At 34.2% G+C, this 14,673-nt stretch overlaps 1 protein-coding gene across 3 annotated transcripts in view; it reads right to left on the reverse strand.

The window, feature by feature from the left end:
* Nucleotides 1-1,844: 1,844 nt before the first annotated feature.
* LOC143071075 (zwei Ig domain protein zig-8-like) overlaps nucleotides 1,845-14,673 on the reverse strand; it is a 50,654-nt gene continuing 37,825 nt past the window's right edge. For all 3 annotated transcript variants that reach the window (XM_076245152.1, XM_076245153.1, XM_076245154.1), the window contains exons 2-7: nucleotides 13,288-13,403; nucleotides 12,205-12,418; nucleotides 9,379-9,402; nucleotides 8,367-8,669; nucleotides 7,334-7,357; nucleotides 1,845-4,409 (exon numbers count right to left, since the gene is read on the reverse strand). In XM_076245152.1, the coding sequence (XP_076101267.1) occupies nucleotides 4,276-4,409; nucleotides 7,334-7,357; nucleotides 8,367-8,669; nucleotides 9,379-9,402; nucleotides 12,205-12,418; nucleotides 13,288-13,403 (815 nt within the window). In that variant the 3' untranslated portion in view covers nucleotides 1,845-4,275. The remainder of the gene's footprint in view (nucleotides 4,410-7,333; nucleotides 7,358-8,366; nucleotides 8,670-9,378; nucleotides 9,403-12,204; nucleotides 12,419-13,287; nucleotides 13,404-14,673) is intronic.

A 14,673-nucleotide genomic window follows, 5' to 3' on the forward strand; every position in this document is an offset into this window, starting at 1 on the left:
CATCCATAAATACCAAGTATTCTAATCTATATCTTATACATATAAACACGTATTACTACTAAAGAAAGAGACCGTTTTCATTAAGCCACAACTACCTGAAACCAAAAAAGAGTCGGAAATATTTGTGATATGACGTATAAATGCAGTGTCTTGTATTTCCTAAATGTGTCTTTGAAACATTGTTTTCACAAAAAACGCCTGTTTCTTATCCCAGGCATAGATTACCTTAGCATTATTTGGCACATCTTTTTGGAATTTTGGATCCTAATGCTCTTCAACTTTGTACTTGTTTGGCTTTATAAATATTTTGATATGAGTGTCACTGATGAGTCTTATGTAGACGAAACGCACGTCTGGCGTACTAAATTATAATCCTGTTACCTTTGATAACTATTTGGGGGAAAATTTCCAAATTCGGAGACCTTTATAGACCCGTGTCTTATACGTTTTTGCGCATGCTCCGTCGGCGTACTTCCCGCTAAATCCAAGTGCAAGTAAGGAGTGAGGATCGAAAATACAGCTGTTAGGCCTATAAAAATCTTGTATTGTATTGTGAGTGCATTTGTTTGCTAAATTAAAAAGTAACTTTGTCCTTTTGTTGCCTTGTATAGATTACTTTAAGGTATGGTTTGTTTGAAGGCCGTGCTGTAACATGTACATTTGTAATTGTATACACCTTTTTTTCTTTTGTTGCCTTGTATAGATTACTATACGGTATGGTTTCTTGATTGACGACATATTTGTTACGTTTGGCGGACATGTATCATCAGACTGTCGGCATTCCAATGGAAACCAATTGTGCCCCTCTTCTTGCCGACTTTTCTTTTAATTATTTTGAGGTTTACTTCATACAGGAACTTCTCAGGATGAAAAATAAGAAGTTCGCAATATCCTTTAAAATTAATTTCAGCTATATAAATGATGTTCTCTCAATAAATAAGATACTGTTAAGTCGTCCTCGTATCTTGACTTACATATAGAAATTGAAAATGAGGGTCGGTTGGAAATATATCTTTACGATAAACGAGATGATGTCAGCTTCCAAATTGTGAAGTTTCCATTTCTATATAGCAATATTCCATCAGCGGCTGCAAACAGAGTATATATCTCCCAACTGATACGATTTCCACGTGCATGTATTTCATATCATGATTTCCTTGAAAGAGAGTTCAATACTGCTCACAAGGAAGGTATTAAACCAAGGGTTCAAATGTAAAAGTTGAAATCATCCCTTCGTTTATTTTACAGACGCCATCTCGAGTTGATAGACGCTTATGAAATAGAAACATGATATCTGATGTGTCTTACGTCGTTTCTACAATCCCCTTCCCTTTTCATGAATGTGACCTACCAAATTAGACTATTAACCGTGTTTGTAATAACATGAGCAACACGACGGGTGCCACATGTGGAGCAGGATCTGCTATCCCTTCCGGAGCATCCCAATTTTTTGGTGGGGTTAGTGCTGCTCAGTCTTTAGTTTTCTATGTTAGTTTTTGTGTACTATTATTTGTCTGTTTGTCTTTTGCATTTTGAGCCACGGCGTTGTCACTTTATTCTCGCTTTATGAGTTTGATTGTTCCTATGATATTGTTTTGCCCCTCTTTTACAAAAGGCCTACGACGAACTTAAATAAAATTGTTTATCACAGGACATCATGATTTAATCTGTCTGCTTATCGGCTCGGATTACAAATGAGAAACGTAATTAAAACAAATTCAAGCCTTTCTTTGTTTGAATTAAACCTCTTGTACAATTGCTAATAACTAGGGTTGAATTTTTCGAACACAAACTGGACATTGTACATATATTGGAATGGAATTATTACTAATAAATATGCTAAGCACTGAACAGTATTTTTTAATTTTTATAAAAACTGTAGGGAAAAATAACAAATTTTAACAAATAACAATTGTGTGACAAAATTGAAATAAGCACATATTAACATATTACACTATTTAATTAAAAAGAATTATGGTCATCAATTCCTTTGTTTATTCAGAAAAACTGTGTCCTGTGAGACATTGAGAAGAACAATCGATTCATCTGTTGTAGGTAAAACTACCGATTCCTCTTTGATAGTTCGGACAATCGATTCCGTTGTTACAAGAAGAATAATCGTTTCATCTGTTGTAGGTAAAATTATCGATTCCGCTTTAAAAGATTGAACAATCGATTCCGTTGTTATCAGAAGAACAATCGATTCATCTGGTGCAGGTAAAACTTTTGATTCCTCTGTTGCAGGTAAAACTATCGATTCATCTTTGATAGTTAGGACACTCGATTCCGATGTTATAAGAAGAACAATCGATTCATTTGTTGCAGGTAAAACTATCGATTCCTCTTTGATAGTAAGAACAATCGATTCCGTTGTTATAAGAAGAACAATGAATTGCGCTGTTGTAGGTAACACTATCTATTCCTCTTTGATAGTAGAAAAATCTATTCGTCTGTTGTAGGTAGGACAATCGATTATGCTGTTGTAGGTAGGATAATCCATTCGGCTGTTGTAGGTATGACATTCGATTTGTCTGAAGAAAACAGAATAATCGATTCTGATCTTGTATGTACGACTATCGATTCTACTCTTTTAGGTAGGACAGCCGATTCTGCTGTTGTAGGAAGGACAATCGATTCTGCTGTTGAAGGTAGGACAATCTATTCTGCTGCTGTAAGTAGGACAATCTATTCCACTGTTATAGGCATGCAAATCGATTCCACTATTGTAGGTAGGAAAATCGATTCTCCTCTTGTAGGTAGGATAATTGATTCTGCTGCTGTAGGTAGGACAATCGATTCTGTTCTTGTAGATAGGACGATCTATTCCGATGTTGTAGTAAGGCAATCGATTCGTTTATTGTATGTTTAACAATCGATTCCTCTGTAGTTGGTCGGAAATATGTAATAAATGTTACTTAAAAAATAGACTGAACTAACATGGTTAAGCATGACAGATAAAAGAAATTTACAGCTGAAATTCAATAACTCAAAAAGTGTTTTGAGGTCAAGTTGATGCGTGATTTGCGATTTGTCTATTTTTACAAAAATGAAGGTGTAACATGCATAAAATAATTAAAACATACGGTGGACATCGTTGCATTTCAAGTGAGCTGTGTTGATATAGATTATATAAACTGATTTAAGGCAACATCCAATCTAATTAAAAACCGATCTCTCATCGCTCCCGTTTTCTGATATGTCGCGTGGGAGCTTGTTTATATCTATAGTCCTGTATTTCTACAGTCCCTGATTTATATAGCCCTTTCTTTAATTAATATAAACGCACTATTAATTCCATTTCCACTAATTCTACAATCACTGATTTCTCTATTCTTTTATAAATCAAAAGAATGTATGTTAACTTCCCGAAGCTTTATAAATCCTTGCAAGAAAAAAATATTACATTGATTTTTTCTAACACAGGATCAGAAAATTTGACATTGATTTACCCCCCAAAAAAGTCTCAAAAAGTCAATGTGCTAGTTTTATAAGCAAAGTAGGTATGAAAAAACTAACGTTATAGTGAACAAAGACTTATATCAAAGTTGAAGATCCTGAATTTACTTCTTGATTTCAAAAAAATACATGTGTAAGTTAATATCTTAAGTTGTAATTATTAGCTATCATAACGTTGCATGGGGTAATTATGACATTGATATTTTGATTTTAACATTTGGTGTTTTTTCTTGACATTTGACTATAAATCATATGCTTGTATTTAAAAAAAAACTATATAAAAGTGTTAATAATATAAAGCAATAAAGCTATAAACTTTTGAATAGTATTTACATAAGAAAAAAGTAAGTATTACTGTACATATTAACTTATGCATATAAACTTTTGGTGACATGAAAATGAATAAGCAAATGTTATTTAATATGGTACGTGTAATGAGTTGTTAATCGACAAAAATAACATTTAATTTAATCAAATTCATAAATTGTGACACTAACAAATAATGAAGTTTGTCATTGACATGCGCACGCAGTCTTGTTCAATATGTAGAATAAAATATGATACACTAAATTTGCAGAAAATAAATCTTCACAGAATTGTAATATACGACATGCGTACTTTCACTTCCTGTTTAGAACTATGCCATGATCATTATGATTGCTGCGTTGTACAGTATTCAATAAACTACATGCTACAAGCAGATTGTCAAAATATAGAGTGTTGATGTGTTACAAATAAACCCGTGTTATATAAGACCAGCGACCAGAATCAAAGAAAGATCTGTTAATGGACGGTGGTCTAACCCCGGTGGTCTAACCATCATGATAACACACCAACGTGTAATACAACTTGAAGGAATAGGACAGTACAAATTAATCCAGCTGTTGAACTTAAAAATCTGGCTGCATCTCGAGGGTCTACACTTTCTGGCCTTGAAGTGTGGTTAAGTGTACCTACAATATATATATTATTCATTTTGAAGTGTGGTTAAGTGTACCTACAATATATATATTATTCACCTTGAAGTGTGGTTAAGTGTATCTACAATGTATATATTATTCACCTTGAAGTGTGGTTAAGTGTACCTACAGTATATATATTATTTCATCTAAACATTTGTATAGTATTTCAGTGTAGTTTTCTTTTTCTTTTTTTCTTTTTTTACTTTTTTCTTCTTTTGTTGTATTTGTTTTCATTATTTTAAAATTAAAGTTTTTTTCTCCTTTCTTTTTTCAGTGATATATATAGTAACTTATTTATTCGTGTTACATATCATTGTAACATTGCATGCTATTTTTTTGTAATAGTTAACTGGAGTTTGTATTTCAAGGAAACAGATTAATATAAGCTATATATAGCTTGTTTCCGAATCCTATTATTATTGTGTATTTTGTATGATGATATATTTGTTTTGATGATGAATAAATATGTTTCAACTAATATATAAAAATAAAGTGTACCTATATTATATCATTATAAGTGTACTTACAATATATTATTATAAGTGTACCTCATTTTTTCTACCTATTTATGCTATCGGAAATGCAAAACGAAAAGAAAACCAATATTTTCCACACATTTTCACATTTTTTTCAGAGATCACCCAACTTCATTGATGGGTTTCATTTTGCTCAGTTTCTATGTTGTGGTTTATGTAAAGTTGTTTGTCTGTTTGCCTTGTCTTTTTCAACCATGGTGTTGTCAGATATTTTCGGTGTTTTATTTATGTTTGTCTCTTTTTTACCCGTAATTGTCTTGCATGATACACGCGAAGCTAAAGTAAAACTTATACTTGTCATTTTGATTACGGACTTTCCGCTTTGGATTTTCATAACAGTCGCTATTTATGTTATTTTACTATTTACACATTCTGGTCTTGTATGATCTCATTGAAGCTTGGTTTTATAATTGAATATCGTGCATAATCTCAGTGAATCTTAGTTTACACTTAAATGTCTTGCATGATCTCAGTGAATCTTAGTTTTACACTTAAATATCTTGCATGATCTTAGTGAATCTTAGTTTACACTTAAATGTCTTGCATGATCTCAGTGAATCTTAGTTTTACACTTAAATGTCTTGCATGATCTTAGTGAATCTTAGTTTACACTTAAATGTCTTGCATGATCTCAGTGAATCTTAGTTTTACACTTAAATGTCTTGCATGATCTCAGTGAATCTTAGTTTACACTTAAATGTCTTGCATGATCTCAGTGAATCTTAGTTTACACTTAAATGTCTTGCATGATCTCAGTGAATCTTAGTTTTACATTTAAATATCTTGCATGATCTTAGTGAATCTTAGTTTACACTTAAATAGATATAGGAAGATGTGGTAAATGTCTTGCATGATCTAAGTGAATCTTAGTTTTACACTTAAATGTGTTGCATGATCTCAGTGAATCTTAGTTTACACTTAAATGTCTTGCATGATCTCAGTGAATCTTAGTTTACACTTAAATGTCTTGCATGATCTCAGTGAATCTTAGTTTACACTTAAATGTCTTGCATGATCTCAGTGAATCTTAGTTTTACACTTAAATGTGTTGCATGATCTTAGTGAATCTTAGTTTACACTTAAATGTGTTGCATGATCTCAGTGAATCTTAGTTTACACTTAAATGTCTTGCATGATCTCAGTGAATCTTAGTTTACACTTAAATGTCTTGCATGATCTCAGTGAATCTTAGTTTTACACTTAAATGTCTTGCATGATCTCAGTGAATCTTAGTTTACACTTAAATGTCTTGCATGATCTCAGTGAATCTTAGTTTACACTTAAATGTCTTGCATGATCTCGGTGAATCTTAGTTTTACACTTAAATGTCTCGCATGATCTCAGTGAATCTTAGTTTTACACTTAAATGTCTTGCATGATCTCAGTGAATCTTAGTTTTACACTTAAATGTCTTGCATGATCTCAGTGAATCTTAGTTTACACTTAAATGTCTTGCATGATCTCAGTGAATCTTAGTTTACACTTAAATGTCTTGCATGATCTCGGTGAATCTTAGTTTTACACTTAAATGTCTCGCATGATCTCAGTGAATCTTAGTTTTACACTTAAATGTCTTGCATGATCTCAGTGAATCTTAGTTTACACTTAAATGTCTTGCATGATCTCGGTGAATCTAATTTTACACTTAAATTCTCGCATGATCTCAGTAAATCTTAGTTTTACACTTTAATATCTTGTATGAACTTGGTACAGCTTAAAGACGGTAATATTGATAGTGTTTACACTTAACGACAATGATAATAATAGTGTTTATCATAATTTGTTATTTAAGTGCCAATGAAAACAGTAGTGTCTTACCTAATTTGTTATTTAAGAGACAACACAAGTAGCGTCTCTCCTAATTTGTTATTCATATGATAACACGAATACGACCTACAGAATGATACTATTGACAGGGTTTGTAGTAACACGAGCAACTCGACGGATGCAGGATCTGCTCCCCTTCTGGAGTACCTGAGATCACCCCCAGCTTTTGGTGGGGTTCGTATTGCGTAGTCTTGAGTTTTCTATTTTGTGTCTTCTGTACTATTATTTGTCTGTTTGTCTTTTTCTTTTTCTTTTTTTAGCCATCGCATGTCAGTTTATTTTCTATCTAGGGGTTTGAATGTCCCTCTGATATATGTTGCCCCTCTTTTGTTATTTTTAGTGACAATGATAACAATAGTGTCTTATTATTTTTTTATTCAAATGACAAACAGTAGTGGCTTACCTAAATTTTGTTTAAGAGATAACAAAAGTAGTGTCTCTCCTAAATTGTTATTAAAGTGACAATGATAACAAAAGTGTCTCTCCTAAATTGTTATTAAAAAGAGATTGATAACAAAATTGTCTTACTTAAAAAGTTATTTCGTCACTTACCTCTTTTTGCATAGTTGGAACCAGCTGTAAGAATAAAATAAAAAAGTTTTAGTGATGTCGTATCAAATACATTTAATCAATTTATATTAACTTTAAAGATTGATAATAGCTACATACGATTTGATGGCTAAAGATGCATATCCCATTAGTATGTGATGACTAAAGATGCATACTCCATTAACATTTCATCTTTTTATTGCGTTCAGAGTTTTGATAATTGTAATGGCTTTTACATTTGAATTTATCGAAAAGTGATGAAGCAGATGTTAGAAGTGTCAAAATCAATATAGCTTCAGATAATACATGCAGATCATCGACAAAAATGCATGTGCAAAAATAGATTTAATCATTTAAATGAAAACGGCAGATGTGCTTCATGTCGCTTAATCTTTTAGTATTCTATTTGATGGTTCTTGTGACTTGTATTCATATGTCTCCCGACACGGTGTATTTTCTTTTGTCTGTTTTGCCTTTTGTGGACTGTTTTTCTGTCATTGTTCTTTCTATTGACAAAGGTCTTTCGTGTACATGTTAATTGACAGCTTGGTATATTTTTCTTTGAGTACCCTTAAATGCAGCTGTGCAAAATGTCCGAATAAGCGGAGTCATTGTTAGTCAAATGCAACTGCGGAACAAAACATATACCAATAACTCATTATTAGAGTTTATCAAAAGCTTCATTTCAAAAAATACGTTCAACTCTATTATCAAACACACAAAAACTATAATAATTACAAATGAGAAAGGAGAAAGACTGACACAATAACTAATGTGGAAGACTATTACTATGTCTCGCCGTACAGGTTACAAGGGAAAAACTTTTTACCTCCAATTTGATTCAGTATCCTATTTTGTTTTGACACTTTAACAGTAAAACGTTTTAAAATAGAATATATCGTATGACTATACGGCAGATAACGCGAGTTCACATATACATGTATATGTACTGTTAATAAATCAAACAATTGATGTTACGATGAAATTGTATTGTGGTAAATAATGTTGCTTTAACTTTATCTGCAAATTAACTTACCACTTAAAACATTGACTTTCATCTTAGTAATGAGATCATCTTGACTGTGACTTGTGGCTCGACAGATATATGTCCCATTGTCGTCAAGTTTCGAACTTTTTATTTCTAAAGAACTAGTTAATACACCAGCATTACGTGCATAATGCTTTTTAATGTATATTTTTTCATATGGGTCTGAAAAAAGTTTTTCTCCGTCTTTAAACCATTGAATATCATCGGGAGGGTTCGGAGTTCCCGTGGCATTACAAAATAGTTTGATAGAACTTCCTTTTTCTGGAAACTCAGTTCCGGATATTCTTATTTCTGAAAAGAAAAATATATGCAATAAATGACTATAGAAACGTGTAAGAATTTTTCTGCTTAGATCAGATTAAAAACTGCTAACTACTCGTATATTCCTTATATACCATAAATACCATAAAAGTAACGGTTTCACAGCAACATAACTGTGATTATCTGTGATAGTTTTCCTAATTACATGTATGTTACTCGAGTTTTGAATAAAGTATTAAAATAATATTTTAAAGTAAAATATTGAGAATTTAATCACCTGTTTTAAATAATGAATACTGCTGACATATCTATAGCCGAGATTCGAACTCATGCTATTGGGATATCGAGACAACACCGTCTGCACTGCGTTCAGCGCCCTAGACCACCTGGCCACATAGACTGAACATATATATATATATATATATATATATTACTGAATATATAGATATAGGTTCAGTCTAGGTGGGCGAGTGAAGCCAAGATGGTCGAGTGGTCTAGCGCGTCGGATACAGTTCTGGCAATTTTGTGTCACGATATCTCAGTAGCACGAGTTCGATGCCCAGCAATTTGTGCGAATCAAATTTACAGATCTATCATTGTTGTTTAGATATATATAGTTCGTCTCAAACTTTGCAAAATCGTTCTTTCTTCCCTCGGCCTTGTCCTATATATTATATATATATATACATACTAGTATATAAATACCATATAAATACTAAACAAATACTAATTATTTTACCTGCTTTTCTCGGTAATATTGCATCTGAAAAGATAAGAAATAAACACGTTCATTTTTATTTATTGTCGCTACAATTGTATGGGATATGAATTTTAAATTGAAACGTCGGTTTAATCGGCATTTTTAACATTGTCTTATAGGCGGGAGGTTTGACTGGCCATACATCCAGGTCCAATCCACCATTTTCGTCTTAAAATGTCCTGTACCAAGTTAGAAAATTTACCGTTGTTATCAAATAGTCCGTTTCTATGTATGTTCGGTTTTTGTTTTTTGTTTCAGTGTTTCTGTTGTTCCGTTGTTTTTCTCTTATATTTGATGTTTTCCCCTCGGTTTTGGTTTGTGAATCGGATTTGTTTTAGTTAACTAGATGTATGAAAAGTAAACAGAGGTATACTACTATTGCCTGTGTTTATGTTTGCAGCCTAAATCATGACAGCAAAGTTTCTAGCAAGCTTCAAACCTTATTGTTGTGTATTGATCAGACCTACCACGATAACACGATATTTTAATTCGATAGATATAGGAAGATGTGGTGTGAGTGCCAATGAGACAACTCTCCATCCAATAGATATAGGAAGATGTGGTGTGAGTGCCAATCAGACAACTCTCCATCCAATAGATATAGGAAGATGTGGTGTGAGTGCCAATCAGACAACTCTCCATCCAATAGATATAGGAAGATGTGGTGTGAGTGCCAATCAGACAACTCTCCATCCAATAGATATAGGAAGATGTGGTGTGAGTGCCAATCAGACAACTCTCCATCCAATAGATATAGGAAGATGTGGTGTGAGTGCCAATCAGACAACTCTCCATCCAATAGATATAGGAAGATGTGGTGTGAGTGCCAATCAGACAACTCTCCATCCAATAGATATAGGAAGATGTGGTGTGAGTGCCAATCAGACAACTCTCCATCCGATAGATATAGGAAGATGTGATGTGAGTGCCAATGAGACAACTCTCCATCCTATAGATATAGGAAGATGTGGTGTGAGTGCCAATGAGACAACTCTCCATCCAATAGATATAGGAAGATGTGGTGCGAGTGCCAATGAGACAACTCTCCATCCTATAGATATAGGAAGATGTGGTGTGAGTGCCAATGAGACAACTCTCCATCCTATAGATATAGGAAGATGTGGTGTGAGTGCCAATGAGACAACTCTCCATCCGATAGATATAGGAAGATGTGGTGTGAGTGCCAATGAGACAACTCTCCATCCGATAGATATAGGAAGATGTGGTGTGAGTGCCAATGAGACAACTCTCCATCCGATAGATATAGGAAGATGTGGTGTGAGTGCCAATGAGACAACTCTCCATCCGATAGATATAGGAAGATGTGGTGTGAGTGCCAATGAGACAACTCTCCATCCGATAGATATAGGAAGATGTGGTGTGAGTTCCAATGAGACAACTCTCCATCCTATAGATATAGGAAGATGTGGTGTGAGTTCCAATGAGACAACTCTCCATCCTATAGATATAGGAAGATGTGGTGTGAGTTCCAATGAGACAACTCTCCATCCTATAGATATAGGAAGATGTGGTGTGAGTGCCAATGAGACAACTCTCCATCCAATAGATATAGGAAGATGTGGTGTGAGTGCCAATGAGACAACTCTCCATCCTATAGATATAGGAAGATGTGGTGTGAGTGCCAATGAGACAACTCTCCATCCTATAGATATAGGAAGATGTGGTGTGAGTGCCAATGAGACAACTCTCCATCCTATAGATATAGGAAGATGTGGTGTGAGTGCCAATGAGACAACTCTCCATCCTATAGATATAGGAAGATGTGGTGTGAGTGCCAATGAGACAACTCTCCATCCTATAGATATAGGAAGATGTGGTGTGAGTGCCAATGAGACAACTCTCCATCCTATAGATATAGGAAGATGTGGTGTGAGTGCCAATGAGACAACTCTCCATCCTATAGATATAGGAAGATGTGGTGTGAGTGCCAATGAGACAACTCTCCATCCTATAGATATAGGAAGATGTGGTGTGAGTGCCAATGAGACAACTCTCCATCCTATAGATATAGGAAGATGTGGTGTGAGTGCCAATGAGACAACTCTCCATCCGATAGATATAGGAAGATGTGGTGTGAGTGCCAATGAGACAACTCTCCATCCGATAGATATAGGAAGATGTGGTGTGAGTGCCAATGAGACAACTCTCCATCCTATAGATATAGGAAGATGTGGTGTGAGTGCCAATGAGACAACTCTCCATCCTATAGATATAGGAAGATGTGGTGTGAGTGCCAATGAGACAACTCTCCATCCTATAGATATAGGAAGATGTGGTATGAGTGCCAATGAGACAACTCTCCATCCTATAGATATAGGAAGATGTGGTATGAGTGCCAATGAGACAACTCTAGATATAGGAAGATGTGGTGTGAGTGCCAATGAGACAACTCTCCATCCGATAGATATAGGAAGATGTGGTGTGAGTGCCAATGAGACAACTCTCCATCCTATAGATATAGGAAGATGTGGTATGAGTGCCAATGAGACAACTCTCCATCCAATAGATATAGGAAGATGTGGTGTGAGTGCCAATGAGACAACTCTCCATCCAATAGATATAGGAAGATGTGGTGTGAGTGCCAATCAGACAACTCTCCATCCTATAGATATAGGAAGATGTGGTGTGAGTGCCAATGAGACAACTCTCCATCCTATAGATATAGGAAGATGTGGTGTGAGTGCCAATGAGACAACTCTCCATCCTATAGATATAGGAAGATGTGGTGTGAGTGCCAATGAGACAACTCTCCATCGAGCATTTTGACGTCAATTGAAAACCTACCTATCACAGATAAAGTTATATTCTGTCGGAGCATCAGCCCTCGCACACTAACTTGACATTCGTACGCCCCTGCATCATGTAACTGCACATTTTTTATACTTAGATTCCACTGTTGTTTCCATGAGATATGTTTGGCCTGAAATCTATTGTCTTGAGCAAATAGTTGTTCACCAGTTGTTATTGGTGTTATATAAGGAATTTTCCTCCATGTAACCTGAAAATTATTAAATCCATATAATTATGATGTAACCAGTCTTTTTTGTAATAACTACATTCACGTATCTTTTTTTAATATTGTTTACGCCATATAAACCAGATTGAAAATCCTATGTTGAAAGTGATAATAGTTTATGCACTTGGTTTCCGAATCATACGGGACAGATTCTTGATGGTAATATGATCTGAGTATAGAAGATCTTCAAAATACAGCCGATAGTAGGATATACAACACATAACAATGTATATAGATAGTATATAAAACACATTCTAATGCAACAACGTTTGTAACGTTCATTTTGATTGGATAACGTCACTTTCTTACATGGCATCGATTGACAATTGATGCTATGGGACGTACGCGCAAGCGCAGACGGCATATGACAGATTTTAAATACATGTTTTAACTTTATTTTCTGTCAGTTTCATTAGAATGGAGATAACAATATTGTATTTTAAGCTCCGACGGCATCAATTTGGGATTTGATGGTCGCAAATACCCGTTTACTGTCTCCGCTAACGCGTCGCCAGTAAACTTAATTTGCGACCATCAAATCCCCAATTGATGCCGTCGGAGCTTAAAATACAATACAGTTATCTCCTAATAGCAATGTAGATAGTATATAAAACACATAACAATGCAGATAGTATATAATGCATGTACCAGGACTTTTATTTGTCTCGTTAGTTCTAGACGGACCTGTAATCTTTGCCGTAGCTTCAATTTTATTGTAATTTACTTATTCATAAGGCTTTGTGTTCAACCAGGAGAATTGTTTTCAACACTACGCAATCGAATTTTTTAATATATTTCATTTATATATACCATAACTAATAAAAGTAAGAAAAAATACGTAATTAACACACTTTTTTAGTTCCTAGGTTTTCTACTGTACATTCTAACATTGCAGTCTCCCCTCTGTGGACTGTTATATGCCTGGGTACAGGTAAAAACTTTGGTGGTAATACAGGACCGTTCCTACCTGAAACGAGTCAAACACATATACTTAGAGACATATTTACAATGTCAATTATCTTTGTCATGTTATCTAACAACTATATATCTCAATAGAAACAGGTGCATGACTTGGAATAGTCTAGAGTTAAAACACATTCCCAATCAACGATAATGAATGTCAATATGTCCCCATGTTCACGTTATCAAACAGTACGTTGACCTATGTATGATACGTACAGATACTATAAACTGTTATCAATTAATGATGAATTTGCTATGAATGATTATATAAGAACAAATGTATAGGAATACTAATCTGATTTAAAAGAGAACGTTACCATTTATATTTCAAATAATTGATAAACCATGCGTTGGATTGAATACCAAGGAGCTTCATGCAAATTAATTGACAAAACACAATATTGTAAATCTACAGTAAGGAATAATAAAAATCAAATCTGTCGAAAGCAAAATAAAAAACTTAGCTGTTGCATTCAATAATTGGCATCAATGGAAATAATTCTTATCAAACAGTTTTTACATGAATCAACTTAGGAACTAGCGTCAAGGATTTCTGGTATCGACGGCAGTACTTTTGATAGACCAATTATGTGAACAAACCTGGGAACCAGCACAGCGGATAAGTAGTTTCATTGGAAAGATATAAGAATTATGAATATCAACCTGGGAAAAAGATAATATAATTTTGATGAATTTATGTCATTTTGATCAATTATGATCTTTGGTTAATGAGAGGTCAGATCAAGTTTAATCATGTCGGATGTTCAACCCTATTTGTTATCATGTAATGTTCAACCCTATTTGTTATAATGTTAGCTTTTTTAAGAAGAACATAATACCAGCTTATCATAGGAATATTGGTTTTGTTGTATACGGAACCGGACGAAATATTGTTTACTTTAGTCATTGAAATGCTTGCAGTTTTACGGTTTCATATGCACAATCATTCTTCGCTAGCCAAGGGTTACGATCCACTCCTTGGGTGATTAAGCCAACATTTGTGATAACAATGTTGTGACATCTATTGGAAAGTGAAGAGAACGGGAGTGGATCGTAGCCCTTGGCTATAGCGAAGATGAGGCACAATATAACAGTAGGAGTTTTGACGTTGATCTTAACAATTATACGGCATAATACAATTGTTAGCAGACCCAAAATCAATGCTATATATAGTCAGTGATAAAGGCCTATGCATGACTAAACTGAGACACCACCTGTTTGAGTAACTACCAATAAACAAAACAAAAAGCAAATATAACCTGTTAGTTGTAACA

This window comes from Mytilus galloprovincialis, chromosome 4 (genome assembly GCF_965363235.1).
Source record: "Mytilus galloprovincialis chromosome 4, xbMytGall1.hap1.1, whole genome shotgun sequence".
Classification (NCBI taxonomy): domain Eukaryota; kingdom Metazoa; phylum Mollusca; class Bivalvia; order Mytilida; family Mytilidae; genus Mytilus; species Mytilus galloprovincialis.